Source organism: Chelonia mydas, chromosome 13, assembly GCF_015237465.2.
Source record: "Chelonia mydas isolate rCheMyd1 chromosome 13, rCheMyd1.pri.v2, whole genome shotgun sequence".
NCBI classification, from domain to species: domain Eukaryota; kingdom Metazoa; phylum Chordata; order Testudines; family Cheloniidae; genus Chelonia; species Chelonia mydas.
The window spans coordinates 39,741,770-39,758,199 of NC_051253.2; the positions used below are offsets into that span (position 1 = coordinate 39,741,770).

General features: G+C 47.7%; 1 protein-coding gene across 1 annotated transcript; it reads left to right on the plus strand.

Annotated features, from left to right (window-relative positions):
- Positions 1-5,010: 5,010 nt before the first annotated feature.
- Positions 5,011-16,065, plus strand: LOC102935561 (G-protein coupled receptor 4). The gene is made up of 2 exons (XM_007071402.4): positions 5,011-5,138; positions 13,693-16,065. The coding sequence occupies exon 2, from the start codon at positions 13,889-13,891 to the stop codon at positions 14,807-14,809; it is 921 nt and encodes a 306-aa protein (XP_007071464.3). The 5' UTR covers positions 5,011-5,138; positions 13,693-13,888; the 3' UTR covers positions 14,810-16,065.
- The last annotated feature ends 365 nt before the right edge of the window (positions 16,066-16,430 follow it).

Here is a 16,430-nt window from a genome sequence, read left to right on the forward strand (position 1 = left end):
TTACAATCTACGCTCTCGTAAGGGTTGCCAGAAGCAGACGCTGTTCCTTGGCTGCTTACGGTCTGGGGAGACCACGATGACCATTCTTTTATCCAGCAGCAGGTATGGATAGCTCAGACCCTTAATATTTCTAATTGCTGGGTCTGCAGCCTCATCCCAGCCCACTCTCAAACTGGTGTTCCTGTCCTGGCTATCCCACTCAAGTCCCCGGACCTCACTGGAGGGCCTCGTCCGTTTAACAAAATATGGAACAGCAATGACACTTGGGAAGCGGTGGGAATAAATGCATCTAAATGGATAAGTGTGGTGGAGGGAAAAGGTATTGGTGTTTGGTGTGTAATGAGACAGGGCTGGATCTGGGGAAAAGCCGTTGCCTTCAGCATATTGTGGCCAATGGTGTATGGGATTATTCAAACAAAACTGAAAAGTGGCGGGCCGGGTATGGAGATATGAATTTTTTCTCAACCTGGGATCAAACAGAGAAATCAATCTCATGTTCCCCCTACAGTCATGCAAATAACACCACTCCTCATAAGGAGAATTACCCTGTACCCTTTGGGGGATACTCCTCCTCCTTTGCAAACACCTATATGACAAATGGGTGCAACCGACCCTTCCCAGCCTTAATAGGCCATCACTGGGTGTGCGGGACCAGAGCTTATACCGCACTACCAGCTAATTGGTCAGGAATCTGTTATCCCGCCCGACTCTTCCCACAATTCCGAGTGCTAGGAACCTTCCCTCGAGAACGCCTCCGCAAATTCAGGCGAAAAAGAAGGGACTTAACAGATGCCCAATGGTATGTAAATAACATAAGTCCCTTAACCTGGGAAGAGGCCATTGGCGGTTCCTTCATACCATTAGGGGGAGTAATACACCATGCAAAAAGGCTCCTAAGGTTACAAGCAGTAGTTGAAATAATGGCAAATGAAACCGGAGAAAGTTTAAGAGCCCTGGCCAAAGAAACAGGGGCAATCCGACAGATGGCCCTCCAAAACCGTCAGGCATTGGACATAGTGCTGGCGGCAAAAGGAGGGACTTGTGCTCTCACTGGAAAAGACTGCTGTGTGTATATACCAGACAACACCAATGAGGTAATAGATTGTGCTAGCCACTTAGAACAAACTGCATATCTTCCCCACGAAGAGCCAAGTTCTTTATGGAAGTGGCTAAGTAAACTTTTCAATTTCTCTGGCATAGGAAACTGGTTGTTTCAGGGAGCCCTAACTCTCCTGTTTGGAATCCTAATAATTTTTGTATGTTTTCAGTTACTTTCCTGTTCTATCCAAAATTGTGTCAGGCATGCTACACAGATAGCTGCCCCAAACCAGAGTGCTAATTTGATGATTTTAAATATCACTGATGAACAAAGAGATAAAGAACGACTGATATGTGGAACCTAGTCATTGTTGGTCATTGCGTAGCTTAACCAAAAGGAGGGATTGTGAAAGTAGAATGAATTATATTGAAATTATAATTCATTAAAGAAATGCTACTTGAAGGGTTTGTTGAAATATAGTTGTCAGGAAGAGAAACATTAAGGAGTGTGAGACAATGGGTCCTCAAACTAACTTAGAGCTCCTACTGAGCTAGGAGATTGGTAAACGTTAGTATGCAAATAAGATATGTATGTATATTTGTCAGTTTCTGCTTCCTTTTGTCTCTTATGTTAAATTGGCTTTGGCTTATTTGTATAAATAAGTTAGCTGGAGCCTCAGAGAGGAGCTCACATATCTGGGTGCATTGGCAAAGTGCTTTGCTAATAAACAGAGTGGTCTGACAAATTATGTGAGTCCTGAATCTGACTTTGACAAAAGGGTAAGGTCTCAGGAATTGCTGAGGGAATGGGAGAGAGCCTCCTTGATTCCTCTGCAGCAGGGGGAAGCCACATGTTTCCAGGTGGGAGGTTAGTTGAGACCAGCTCCTACACTGCAGCTGGAGGCAACACCACATCAGGAAGAGATGGGGGTGTAATGCCTGCCAGGGAGAGGATTGTCTATGTTGTTAGCTGCCAGCAAATTGCAGCTGAACCAGAGGCAGACCCCTTCTCAGGGAGCACACAGAAATGTGTCCCAGAGGAGAGCCCAGAGAAGGGACAGGGAATCTCAGAAACCACTGAGGTGGGTGAGGATTCCTGTGACTCTGTAACAGAGGAAGCAGGGTGCTTCCAAGTATGGGAGGGGCTGAGACTAGCTCCTTTCCAGCAGAAGGCAACATGCCCTCAGGGGCAGGGGCAGGAGAGGTGCTCCCCAGGGGCAACAGCAAGGAGAGTAACCAATGCCCTGGCGGGGTTGTGGAACAACCCATCAACAGCCATTGTCCAGCAAGGGAGCAGCAATTCAGTGACTCACCTGCATGAGGCCACACCAGGGGGATTGCTGCTCAACCTTGCCTGGAGACTCTGCAATGCCTCCCAGACATGCCTGGACTTGTGTTTTCCAAGCACATGGACTGAGGGTATAAAACCAAACACCTGGGAACCATGCAAGGCCTTTCTCCTGCCCAGCACCTAAGCAACAAAGGCTGTGAGAAGAAGACTGAAGACTCCAACTGAGGGGATTGGCCCAGATTTCAAGGGTGAAATCTGTGTACTGTGAACTGCAGTATTCAGCAGGGTGAGGAAACCGCTTAGTCTAGTTGGTGACCAGTCTAATAGGGTTGAGAGTTTAGACTGCGTGCTTATATTTTATTTCTTTTGGTAACTAACTTTGACTTTTTGCTTATCACTTAAAATCTATTTTTTTAATAGTCAATAAATTTAACTGTTTATCTTTACCAGTGAGTTTGCCTGAAGTGTGTGGCAAATGTGCTCAGGTTTGCAAAGGCTGGTGTATCACCACTTTGCACTAATGAAGTGGTGAACCCCAATGAATAAATCTGCATTGCTCGTCTTAAGCAGTGCAAGACTACGTTCCGGAGGTGCAAGGCTGGGAGCTGGGGGGATTTGGCTCTGGTGCCTTTCTCGGTGTGATTCAGGAGTAGGGTGACCAGATGTCCCGATTTTACAGAGACAGTCCCGATTTTTTGGGGGCTTTGTCTTATATAGGTGTCTATTACCCCCCACCCCCTGTCCTGATTTTTTCACACTTGCTGTCAGATCACCCTATTCAGGAGTGGCTTTGGGAGCACTCCAGCAATATAGCTGGGTGTGGGGCTCCACATGCTGTTGTGCTGAGTAATCACAGTGCCTGGAGGGGTTTGCTGCTGGTCACTAGCCAGGCATTGTGAGAGACACAGCCCAGGCTGGAGAGAGTTCAGGGGTCACAGAGGTCTCACAGTCCCAGGCTGCACCCCAGGGAACCCATCACAGGGGCATTTGTATGTGTGGGAGGGGATTGTGAGGGGGGCTTGAAGAGTGTCTCCTGGGGGGGGTGGGTGTCTGTTGTTGAGCTGTGGGGGTGTATGTTTTTGGGGGAGTCTGTCAAGCGGGTGGTTGTGAGGGGTGTATGTTTGTCCATGTGCAGGTGTGGTGGGGGGAGGGGTGTTGTGAGGGCAAGAGTTTGGGGGGGTGGATCTGTATCTATGTGGGGTTATGAGGGATGCATGTCTTCATCTGTGGGGGGGTGTAGGGGGTGTGGCAGGATTGTGAGTGTGGTGGGGGGTTGTGAGGAGGTATGTTTGCATATGGATGGTTCTGAGGGGTGTGCCTGCATTTGTGGGTGGGGTTATGAGGGGTGTGTGTGCAGTGGGGTTGTGAAGCATCTGTGTTATATATGTGGGAGTGGTGAGGGGCATGGGTGTGCACAAGTGTCAAAGGGAAGCTGCAGTTTTGGGCTGGAATTGAGGAAGCCACAGAACATGAGAACCAGCAATGTTTCCAACACAGGATTTCTGAATGCGTCCTGCTGAGGTCAGTGAGCATCTCACTTCTGCAGCAACATGGAGCATGCAGGGTCGCTGCTTCTGAGTTCTATTCAGAGACTGAAGCTAGTCACTTGTGTCTGCCACAAGCAGAGGGATCAAAGCCTCCCTGCAGGCACCAACTTCATTTCAGTGGTCAAGGTTATCGATCCCCAGGCTGCGGAGCTCCTGTCTGCTCCCCAGCTGGGTGGAGAAGGAATTCAGCTAGCCTAGTCCCTTCTCTAAGCATGGGGTAGGGGAGCAGTTCTGCTCTGGATGTAACTCTCCTTCCTCCTCTTCAGCAGAAGCATGGTCACTGCTGAAACCACAGCCTATGCTCAGTGGAGAAGTAGCCTGGGAAAGTGGAGTGCCCAGGAAAGGAAAGGACTATGGTGGATGGTGAAATTCCAGCTCTGCTTTCACTGTGCCTCATAGCTCCCTCTCTCTCAGAGCCCAAACTTGGGTTCCCTCCCAACCCATAGAACAGGTACTGCCCTTGGAGAAGCGGGTGGGTGTGCAGAGGGAGGCAGAGCAGTCCCCATGGCCCAGTCAGTCCTTAGCCTCTCTCCTAAGGTGGCCAATGACGGTTGCTTGTTATGTAGGTACCTGTCCCTGGGAAACTGGGGAAATTGGGCGGAGACCTACCAACCGACAGGTAACTTAAGAGCTTCCACTGGGAAGGACTTGGCTGACCTGGGGCTTCATTGGTACTGGCACACACTAGAGGGAAAAGCCTTGTATCCCATTTCCCATCCCCCTAAGCCAACCTGTCCCCCTGACTTGGGCTGGATCAGAGATGACACCCCTAGAGGGGAAATCCCCAAAATCCATTAACCACCTCCCTGGGACGGGACTGGAATTAGTGCCTCTATCTCATTCCCTGACTTCCTGAGACGCTGCTCATCTCAGAGGAGACAGCCTCAGAGTTTGAGGGTCATGGTTCTACTTGGCCTTTATGCAAATGACTTTTGCTGAAGCGCGACCCCTCAAGATCCCACTTTCTCCCTCTATCAGTCACTCATGGGGTTGAATTTGGTTCCTCCATCAGTTTAAGCTATGGCAGTCTTCAGTGTGGGCTGAAGTTCCCAGCCTATGCTTAGCATGTGCCCTTCACTGACACGTATTCAAGCAGACTTTGTGGTTAGCGCCTGCCTCGCTCAGACATTTCTATCTGCAGAGAGTAAATGTCACATAACTAAACCACAGCTGCTGAGTGTCTGACTCCTCCAAGACACGTTGACTCAGAGACAGAGGAGCTAGGGTGTCAGTGAGCCCTAACATGGCAGCACAACCCTATGGTGAGTGCTTTATTGATTGATTTTACTTACCTAAGATGCCTTTACCTGACCAACTCTATTTTTCCTTATTCACTCTCCTGCTATCTAATTACTGCATTTATAACTTATCTATCCACCTCCAAGGATGGGGGGGGGGGGGCTGTAGCAGCAAGCACTATCTGCTCCAAAGAGCTGCCAGCCTAAACCCAAGGCAAGGACCAACAGGTGAGAGCAGCAAACAAAGGGGGTGGAATTGGAGAGGAGGGTTACAAGTACTGGTATCATGGGCATAGCTCCTACCCAGGTGTCAGGCTACACAGCTCTGACAGAGTGGCAGTAGGAGGGTCTTTCATTCATTTATAAAGTGCTGTTTTTGGGATGTGAAGCTCTTTAAGTGAAGGCTCCATTCCATTTCAGACAGCTGTGCTATGGGTCCAGTGCAGGCTGCTCACTGATACAGAGCAATCTGTATCTGTGTTACGCTATACAAAGCACACGGGATCTTTTATAGCAGTGAAGGCAAATACACCATATTTATTGAAAATTCAACAGTTAGTATATGCCTTTCAGTCACACACACATACTACACATGCACACAGTCCTGCCAGTTGATGTTTTTATAGTTAACGGTCTGTTGTAGCTCAAGTCAATCTAATGGCCAGTTAGATTGAACACGAGTGAGGAGCTGGGTTCTGTCGGTCACGATCTGATGCTCCGAGGTTTTGCAGGACTGAATCCAGAGTGAACCCCATCTTTATAGTTGTAAATTCCCATTTGAGTCCATGCATTTTGCAATGTCATCCTGTAATCATTAAAAAGAAAAGGAGTACTTGTGGCACCTTAGAGACTAACCAGTTTATTTGAGCATGAGCTTTCGTGAGCTACAGCTCACTTCATCGGATGCATAGCATATCGTGGAAACTGCAGAAGACATTATATACACACAGAGACCATGTTCATGAGCTCATGCTCAAATAAACTGGTTAGTCTCTAAGGTGCCACAAGTACTCCTTTTCTTTTTACGAATACAGACTAACACGGCTGTTACTCTGAAACCTGTAATCATTATTCCTTAAGTGGTGTTAATATTGGGGTTTTCTGCTGTTATCATTTGATGGTTATTGTCGGGCTTCCCATCGTTATCTCCTATTTGTTGTATCCGAGGTCGTCAATGCTGCTAACATGTTTAGCATCGGATACAATGGATGTTTTCTGATTGTCTCCTGGTGTTCCCAAGTCTCTCGCTTTTACTTGACCATCTGGACATTTGTGATGGCTTTCACACCTTATCTTTTCCTGATGCATGCATTCCTCATTCACACAATCAATCTCTCACAGAGAAGACAGCAGTATTTTATATTCAGCAGAATACATTGTAAATTAAACTTCACTAAATCTTGTGGTCAAAGCAGTTTACATTGTGGCTCAGGCCTTTAACATTCCTTTAATCTAATTAACATAGACGCAATACAAGATCCTGTCTTTTAGTCACTAAACCTTAAAACAAATAAATGTATATTTAACTAGAGTGCCTAATTTGTAATACATATAGGAAACCATAGTAGACATTATAACTTATCCTAAAACAAAAGGGTGACTATAATCAGTCATAAGGATTGTTCTGGTCTGTCCCTGCCTTAACATCAGTACAGACACTGGCAGTCTGTCAGATGCGTTCCTACCAATGTCCCAGAGGGTCATTCCTTTCTGCTGTTCAAAAAGGGTGGCTGGTAAAATGAAATCAAGACATACATTAGTACCTCTATTCTTATAGTACAATTATAAAATCCTGTCCCTTCATCTGGAACCTAGGCACAAGCAAACACTATACATTTTAATATGATTAAATGTAAATATATACATCTAGGAACAAAGAATGGAGGCAATACTTACAGGACGGGAGAGTCTTTCCTGGGAAGCAGTGAGATTGAAAAAGATTTAGGGGTCATGGTTGACCAGCTGAATATAAGTGATGCTATGGCCAAAAGGGCTAATGCAATTCTTGGGTGCGAAAACAAGTGAATCTCAAGTAGGAGTAGAGACGTTATTTTAACTCTGTATTCGGCACTGGTGTGACCCCAGCTGGAATACTTTATCCAGTTCAGATGTCCAGAATTCAAGAAGGATGTTGATAGGATCAGAGGCTAAAATAGGGAAAGAACAAGTTAAAAATTACTTAGACAAGTTCTTCAAGTCACCAGGGCCTGATGAAATACATCCTAGAATACGCAAGGAGCTGACTGAGGAGATAGCTGAGCCATTAGCGATTATCTCTGAAAAGTCATGGAAGACGGGAGACATTCCAGAAGACTGGAAAAGGGCAAATATAGTGCCCATCTATAAAAAGAGACATAAGGACAATCCGCGGAATTACAGACCAGTCAGCTTAACTTCTGTATCCAGAAAGATAATGGAGCAAAAAATTAAGCAATCAATATGCAAATATTTAGAAAGGGACAGGCAAACTTTTTGGCCCGAGGGCCACATCTGGGTATGGAAATTGTATGGTGGGCCATGAATGCTCACGAAATTGGGGGTTGGGGTACAGGAGGGGCTGAGGGCTCCGTCTGGAGGGGTCAGGCTCTGCGGTGGGTCCAGAAATGAGGAGTTCAGTGTGCGGGAGGGGGCTCCGGGCTGGGGCGGGGTGAGGGCTCTGGCTGGGGGTGCAGGCTTTGGGATGGAGCTGAGGATGAGGGTTTGGGGTGCAGAAGGGTGCTCCGGGCTGGGATCAAGGGGTTCGGAGGGCACGAGGGAGAGATGGGCTGGGGCAGGGGGTTGGGACATGGGAGGGGGTCGGGGTGCAAGCTCTGGGCAGCGCTTACCTCAAGCAGCTCTCAGAAGCAGCATGTCCCCTCTCCGGCTCCTACGCAGAGGCCAGCCAGGCAGCTCTGCACACTGCCCTGTCCGCAGGCGCTGCCCCTGCAGCTCCCATTGGCTGTGGTTCCTGGACAATGGGACCTGTGGGGGTGGCACTTGGGGCGGGGGCAACATGCTGAGCCCCTTGGCTGCCCCTATGTGTAGGAGCTGGAGGGGGGTCGTGCCACTGCTTCCGGGAGCCACATGGAGTCACGATATGTATGCAGCAGGGCAAGCCCCAGACCCTGCTCTCTGGTGGGTGCTCAAGGGCCAGATTAAAATGTCTGAAGGGCCGGACGCAGCCTCCGTCCCCTAGTTTGCCCACCCTGATCTAGAAGATAATAAGGTGATAAGTAACCATCAGCATGGATTTGTCAAGAAATCCTGTCAAACCAACCTGATAGCTTTCTTTGACAGGGTAGCAAGCCTTGTAGTTAGGGGGAAGTGATAGATGTGGTATATCTTGACTTTAGTAAAGCTTTTGATACTGTCTCACATGACCTTCTCATATACAAAGTAGGGAAATACAACCCAGATGGAGCTACTGTAAGGTGGGTGCATAACTGGTTGGAAAACCATTCCCAGAGATGTTTCAGAGTAACAGCCGTGTCAGTCTGTATTCGCAAAAAGAAAAGGAGTACTTGTGCATCCGATGAAGTGAGCTGTAGCTCACGAAAGCTCATGCTCAAATAAATTGGTTAGTCTCTAAGGTGCCACAAGTACTCCATTCCCAGAGAGTAGTTATCAATGGTTCACAGTCATGCTGGAAGGGCCTAACAAGTGGGGTCCCGCAGGGATCAGTTCTGGGTCCGGTTCTATTCAATATCCTAATCAGTGATTTAGATAATGGCATAGAGAGTACACTTATAAAGTTTACAGGGTTGCAAGTGCATTGGAAGATAGGATTAAAATTCAAAATGATCTGGACAAACTGGAGAAATGGTCTGAAGTAAATAGGATGTAATTCAATAAGGACAAATGCAAAGTATGCCACTTAGGAAGGAACAATCAGTTGCACATATACAAAATGGGAAATGACTGCCTAGAAAGGAGTACTGTGGAAAGGGATCTAGGGGGGGTCATACTGGACCACAAGCTAAATATGAGTCAACAGTGTAACGCTGTTGCAAAAAAAAGCAAACCTCATTCTGGGCTGTATTAGGAGGAGTGTTGTAAGCAAGACACGAGAAGTAATTCTTCCACTCTACTTCGTGCTGATTAGGCCTCAACTGGAGTCTTGTGTCAAGTTCTGGGTAACACATTTCAGGAAAGATGTGGACAACTATTGGAAAAAGTCCAGAGAAGAGCAACAAAAATTATTAAAGGACTAGAAAACATGACCTATGAGGGAAGATTGAGTTTGTTTAGTCTTGAGGGGACATAACAGTTTAAAGTACAAAAAAGGTTGTTACAAGGAGGAGGGAGAAGAATTGTTCTTCTTAACCTCTGAGGAGAGGACAAGAAGCAATGAGCTTAAATTGTAGCAAGGGCAGTTTAAGTTGGACATTAGGAAAAACTTCCTAACTGCCAGGGTGGTGAAAGCGCTGGAATAAATTGCCTAGGGAGATTGTGGAATCTCCATCATTGGAGATTTTTAAGAGCAGGTTAGACAAATACCTGTCAGGAATGGTCTAGATAATACTTAGTCCTGCCATGAGTGCAGGGGACTGGACTAGATGACCTCTCGATGATAGATTGGAGAGGGTTCAGAGAGGAGCCATGAGAATGATTAGAAAACACGCTTATAGTGATAATCTCGTGCTCAATCTATACAGTTTAACAAAGAAAAGGTTAAGGGGTGACTTGATTACAGTCTGTAAGTACCTACATGGGGAACAAATATTTCATAATAGGCTCTTCATCTAGCAGAGAATGGTATAACCCAACCGAATGCTGGAAATTGAAGCTAGCCAAATTCAGACTGGAAATATGGCATAAATAATGACCCTTCCTGTTTAAAAAAAACACAAACAATTTACCAAGGGCTGTGGTGTGCTACTAACACTGTTTTTGGGTACAGGAAAGAAACACTGGGACATTCACACTTAATAAACTCTCCAGAGGAAGCAAATGCAAATTAGAGCACATACAGACATGGAAGAGCCATGGCGTGGGAGAGCCAGGATCCTTGCTTAGGAGAACACACAAGCAAAGTTTATGGAGATGACCATTTGGTACAAATGTTTTGAACTGATGCTGATTAGTTTTACAAAATGAGAAAGCTTTCTAAGTATAAAGAAAAGGAGGACTTGTGGCACCTTAGAGACTAACATTTATTTGAGCATAAGCTTTTGTGAGCTACAGCTCACTTCATCGGATGCATTCTGATGAAGTGAGCTGTAGCTCACGAAAGCTTATGCTCAAATAAATTTGTTAGTCTCTAAGGTGCCACAAGTCCTCCTTTTCTTTTTGCGGATACAGACTAACACGGCTGCTACTCTGAAACCTTTCTAAGTATGTGAGCTTTCTCTGGCTCCCTCCCTCCCACATTCAACACTGTATCATTTCTGAAACTCCCTCTTAGCCATATATATTCATGTCCATATCTCCAAAAGGTCCAATAGCCCATTCCTCAATCCCCCTGCCTCCCATTTAATTTTTCAGTGAGCTGTTTTTAAGTTGCAGTTTACCGTCACTTTTCTTCATGAGGTACACAGTCATATGTGCCTGTCACAGGATTGGGTGTCCCCTTTACTAAGCCAGGCTTATTCAAGATATGCTGGATGCTATCACTATCCATTGCAGTGCTGTAAGGTCCTTGACTACTTTTAACCAAGGAACATAATCCTGACCTCAGAGTGTAATACAATAAAATAAAAAATGGAGCAAGTTGCCACTACTGCATGACTGAGCTAAGACAAATTGAGAGGTATAACAGGTAGTGCAGGGCTGAGCTAAAGGGTAACTGTTTCCAATTCTACACTGAAAGCTAAAGTGAAATGGCATTTTCACCACAAGCTGTATTCCTAATCTTTTGGGTCTGAGGATGGTGTACTAAATAGTATCTTGGTGCTGCAGCCGCAGGGTGATGTGCTTACATTTTATAGGTCAGCTTAGACAAAAAGTCTATGAGACAACCTGAGCTGACTTTCAGTGAAAATGCTGCCTGCTGATCTAAACTCAAGACCTGATTCTGCTCTCAGATTTTCAAAGTAGCTCAGCTCCCACTCCGGTCCCCAGATGAAGAGGCCAGAGTTTCACAAGTTGAGTGCTGAGCTCTTTTGAAAATATGACCATTTATTTGGTGGTGCCTCAGTTCCCAGCGTGAAACATGGGAATAATATCACCCACTCTTGATCTGTTTACATTGTGTGCTCTTCGGGTTTGTTACTATGTGTTTGTATGATGCCTAGCATAGTATGGCCCTGATCCCATCTGGGAATGCTAGGTCTTACCATAATACAAATAAATAGATCACAGACACTCAGAGAGAGCACTTATACAGCCCCATTCATGTTAGGCTGCAGTTTTCAAAGGACCCTTAGGGCTGGTTCTACATACAAACCTTCATCAAAATGATTAAATCAATTGTAATTCACCCCTTTTGCTATCTCAGTTCAAGTCTGTGTGTGGACACACTTTTATTTTAGAATAAAAAATTGTATTAAATTGCTGTAGGGCACTCTTGAACCGAAATGAGTATCCACACACAGACTTGCACTGAAACAACAAGAGTGGTGAATTATATCTGATCAGGGCCGGATCTAGGATTTTTGCCACCCCAAGCAAAAAAATTTTTGGCCGCCCCTTTTTTTTCGTGCCCCCCTGCCCCCGGCTCCGCCCCAACTCTGCCCCTTCCAAACCCCTTCCCCAAATCCCCGGCCCCGCCTCCTCCCCCCGGTTGTGCCACATTTCCACCCCCCCATTGCTTCCTGCGGCTCCCCCCCTGCAACTCCCCGCCCTAGCTCACCTCTGGTCCGCCTGCTCCCCTGAACACGCCGCCACTCCACTTCTCCCTAGGGAGAGGCAGCACGTTCAGGAGAGCAGGAGGAGCGGAGATGAGCGAGGGTGGGTGGGGGAGTGCAGGAAGTAATGGGGGGGGTAGAGGAACCACTCCCCACCCCAGCTAACCTCCACTCCACCACCGCTGCCTCCCCCGAGCGTGCCGCCGCTCGGCTTCTCCTCCTTCCCTCCCAGGCTTGCTGCGCCAAACAGCTGTTTTGTGCGCGGCAAGCCTGGGAGGGAGGGGGGAGAAGCGGAGCAGTGGCAGCACGCTCAGGGGAGCAGGTAGAGGCGGAGCAGAGGCGAGCTGGGGCAGCGGGGGCACATTTCTAGGGGTGGCATGGCCGACGCCGGAATGCCGCCCCTAGAAATGTGCCGCCCCAAGCACCTGCTTGTTTTGCTGGTGCCTAGAGCCGGCCCTGTATCTGATTTAATTATTTCAGTGCAAATTTATATGTAGACCAGCCCTAGGTGAGTTAGGCACCCAACTCCTATTGTCAATGGACTCTGGATGTCTAACTTCCTTACGCTCTTTGAAAATCCCAGCCCCGGTATCTAAATTGCAAATGAATCAGACTGAAGAGTTGAGCGTTTCTGGAGCAGTCTGGGTTATTGTGTAATGTGACCCCATTTGTGGTCATTCTATAGCTCTCATTCATCGCTCTGCACCCCACCAATTCTGCTGCCATATGTGGGTCAGGCACAATTTCCTGTGTTTGAACTGAACCTGGTCCTTTCCTTACATTCAAAGGCTCCTTCCATGTATCCCAGGCTGTTCCTTTTATGCACACAGTCTCAGTGGCCCTGGCATTGAGAGTGTGGTGCTTACAAATGATGGTGGAGCGATAAGTCTGAGTGTGCATTTGTCTATATCCTTACTGCGTTATTTGCACAACAACCAAAAAGTGCACTAGGTGCTTTACACATAAGGAGCCTTGCATCTTGGGGTATCAGTTAACACCAATGCAAAGTGGGCGTGAAATGCTATTGAATCCAAAAGGTGGCATTTTGCACTACTGTAAATAATGACACAAGGGGCAACGCAATGGTGAATGGGGTCCAAAGCCCCTTTGCTGAAAAAGGTTGGAAAAGGGACTCGGGGGGGGGGGGGGGGGGGGGGGGGGGGGGTTCTGAGATGTATTTGACCCATGCATGGTGCAATTTTTGGAGCCAATTCCTAGCTGTCCTTGATTTTAGCCCTGGCCTGTGACTCTTGATGAGCCTTTTCTTTCTGATACTGGCACAAATCATCACAGTGTTCAAGTAATTCCCAAGTTCATTATTTGGCAAAGCAAGGTCCCTAGGGGATTTCACTGAGTCTTCAGCTTTTCTCACTTCCACAGTTGTGGGAAGCTCTGCTTGAGGTTGGGGGGAGTGGTTCCTTTAAAGGTCATATGATAAAAGTGGAAAAGCTTTGTCAAAATGGAGGCCTTGCACCAAGAGCCAAGGTTCATCACTTTTGTTTGCATTTAGTTTGTTGGGAGTTTGTGGTGGACTTTCCTTGCTTAAGAGCATAATTGGCCTGTCAGGAGGACAGGAAGTTGTGACTGCTTCCTGGCCAGACAGCCCAGCTTCGCTGCAGTGTTTGCACAAACAAGGAGAAGTTTAAAGCCTTAGTTTCAGGCTTTTTCTCTAGCTCAGATCCCAACACAGGGTTACTAGGCAGTGAAATCCCAGCCCTATCTGTTTGATAAAGGGAGCAAGGAATCAAGGACAGTTAGGTGCTTGGGCTGCCTTGCTTTTTCCCTGTAGCACTCAGTTTTTCTGTCTTTTACAGACTCTTTGAGGAGTGCAGCTTGGGAGTAAGTGGAGTGACCGTGTTCCCCTTGTGAGACAGTCACCCTGGAGAACTGGATGTAGCCCCCACTGTAGGACAGTGACCCTGAAGACAGGGGACTGTGTTCCCTTCCATGCAGGATGGCAACTAAGGCATTTGGTAACAATCACTGACTCTGCTGGGTAAGGTGAATACCATGGCCTCGCCCTGCCCAATGGCCTTTAACACCACCAAATACTTCCTCATCCCTGTCTACTCTGTGGTAGTTGGGGCTGGCTTGCCACTGAACTGCCTGGCACTTTGGACCCTGGTGTCCCAGATAAACAAGTCTATCGTCCTCTCTGTCTATATGCTGAACCTGGTGGTAGCTGACCTGCTGCAGACCCTGACGCTGCCCTTCTGGATCTACTATAGCTACTGGGATCACAACTGGGATTTGGGGGCTGGGGCCTGCGTGGCAGTCAGCCTGGGCTTTATCACCAACTTCTATGCCAAGAATGGCTTCCTGTGCCTCATTGCCATGGAGCGCTACATAGGTGTGGTCCATCCCCTGTGGTTCCGTGGGCTACAGACAATACACGGTGCCACCAAGGTCAGCGCCACAGCGTGGGTGTTGGTGCTCGGCATCTGCTCCGTGGGGACTGGGCTACTGCGGAAGGAGCCAGAAGCAGGGCGCTGCTATGAGGGTTACCCACTGGGCACGTACTATGCAAGTTTTAAGATGGCCACCATGGCTTTGTCCTTCTTCCTACCCTGCTTCTTCATGGGCTTCTTCTACCTCCGGGTGCTGCACAAGCTCAGGCAGCTGCCATCGCTGGAGCGGGAGACAAAGAGGCAAATCTACAGCTTCATCTCCCTCATCATCATCTCCTTCTTCCTGCTTTGTGTTCCTTACCAGGTGACCTCCTTCTACAAATACCAGAGGGAGATGGTTCAGAATAATGAAGGTCTCTGCCTCTTTGAGACAAACCTCTTCATTTACAGTCAGGCAGCACTGTGCCTCACCACTCTGGGCAATGTCCTGGATCCTCTGCTGTACATCCTGCTCCTCAAAGATGTGCGGACAGAACTCGGAAATCACTTAAAATGCAAGGTCTTGGGTCAAGGTCACAAGTAGATTAGACAGGAATGGAGACACTGGGTGGACACTGGCCCAGACCACTGTGTAAGATACCCAGTGAGGTGGTGGAAACCCATTTGGACTTCAAGGTCCCTCCATTTGATTCCGGTCTGAATGCCAGGGCTTGGCCTTGCTCTCTGCTTCCCTTTGTGAAGCAGCTCTACCCCCTGCAGCCAAATATGGAAATATGGTCCCTCAGGGACTTCCAGTCACTCAGAACTTCTTGGAGAAGCAATTCAATACCAAAGAGACAGGCCGAGTCAAGCCACAAAAAATCATTAGATTGGCATATGAATAATAAATTTTAGGTCTTTTTGCCTTTATGGTTTGAGCTCCAGCTTTTCACTGCAAGTGGGGGGTGATCATGCTCTTTTAAATGAACAGCATCATATAATTTCAAGAGCTGGGGCTTTAACATTTATGTATGCATTCGATGAAGTGAGCTGTAGTTCACAAAAGCTTATGCTCAAATAAATTTGTTAGTCTCTAAGGTGCCACAAGTACTCCTTTTCTTTTTATTTAATATTTTGAGACTCACGATAAAACTGTGAGAGGTGGCAACACTGAACAGACGAAGTATAAAAAACGTAGACCACTAGACTAGACTAGGATCTAGGAGTGGATATGGATGGATAGGAGCAACCTGCAGCAGAGAAGATATTCATCCAAACTTATAAGTGAGTGAGTGTGAGAGAGAAGAGAGAGAGACCCAAATCCCCACCAGTGAAAAAAGACCCACCCCCAACAAAAGCAGAAATGCAACGAAATGGTGCCCATTGGGGAGAAAGAGAGAGCCCCAGAGCACAAAGAGAAAGGCACCCACGTCCATGCCACATCCCCAGCTCAGGTATGAGCAGCCACAGAGATGGGTGATGTGAGAAACAGTCTATCCTCTGGCAGTGCCTCCCCTTTGCCCATCTCTCTCTCATCCTGAGTGCTGCACAGTGGCACCACCGGTCCCACACACACATTGTCTTGCCAAATTCTTATTTTTAAACCAACCACCACCACCACCCCCAGGACAAATCAGGGCTTGAAGTTCTGGGAAAGAATCTTCCTGCTGGGGTGGCGGGAGCCTGAAGCAGCCAGGCTGAAATCCTCCAAGCCAGACCATTCATCCCTCCTACCGGGGGGAGGGTAAAATGTGTCCCACAAAGGGGGATGGCAGACAGACCGAACATGGATCCTGGTCTGCTGCTGTCTCCTGTCAGAGAGCCCTCTGTCAGGGAAATACAATTAAATGTACCAGTCTGAATAAAATCCAGGTCACTAACCTCTGCTTACTGACACTGGCCACCTCCTCACTTGCGGGGGGGGGGGGGGGGGCGGCGCAGGTGAGGGCTTCCTCCTACACTGGCTGGAGCAGCCTCCCTCATGTGCTCACTAAATGTGTTCTCCTTTGCTTCTGAATCTCCCTGTCCTCCTGGAATAAGCTGCACTGTGTGGTGATCGGGGGGATCTGGGGAGTGCTGTTGGTAGGGGATGCGGTCATGTGTCAGGACCTAGATAGCGCTGTTGTGAAGTGAAGGCCAGCGGATTCCTGCAGAGGACAGTGTCTGAGATGGCTCAAAGCTGCACTGAACCCTGCATGTATCTACTACTGGTGTTGCCCACCGAG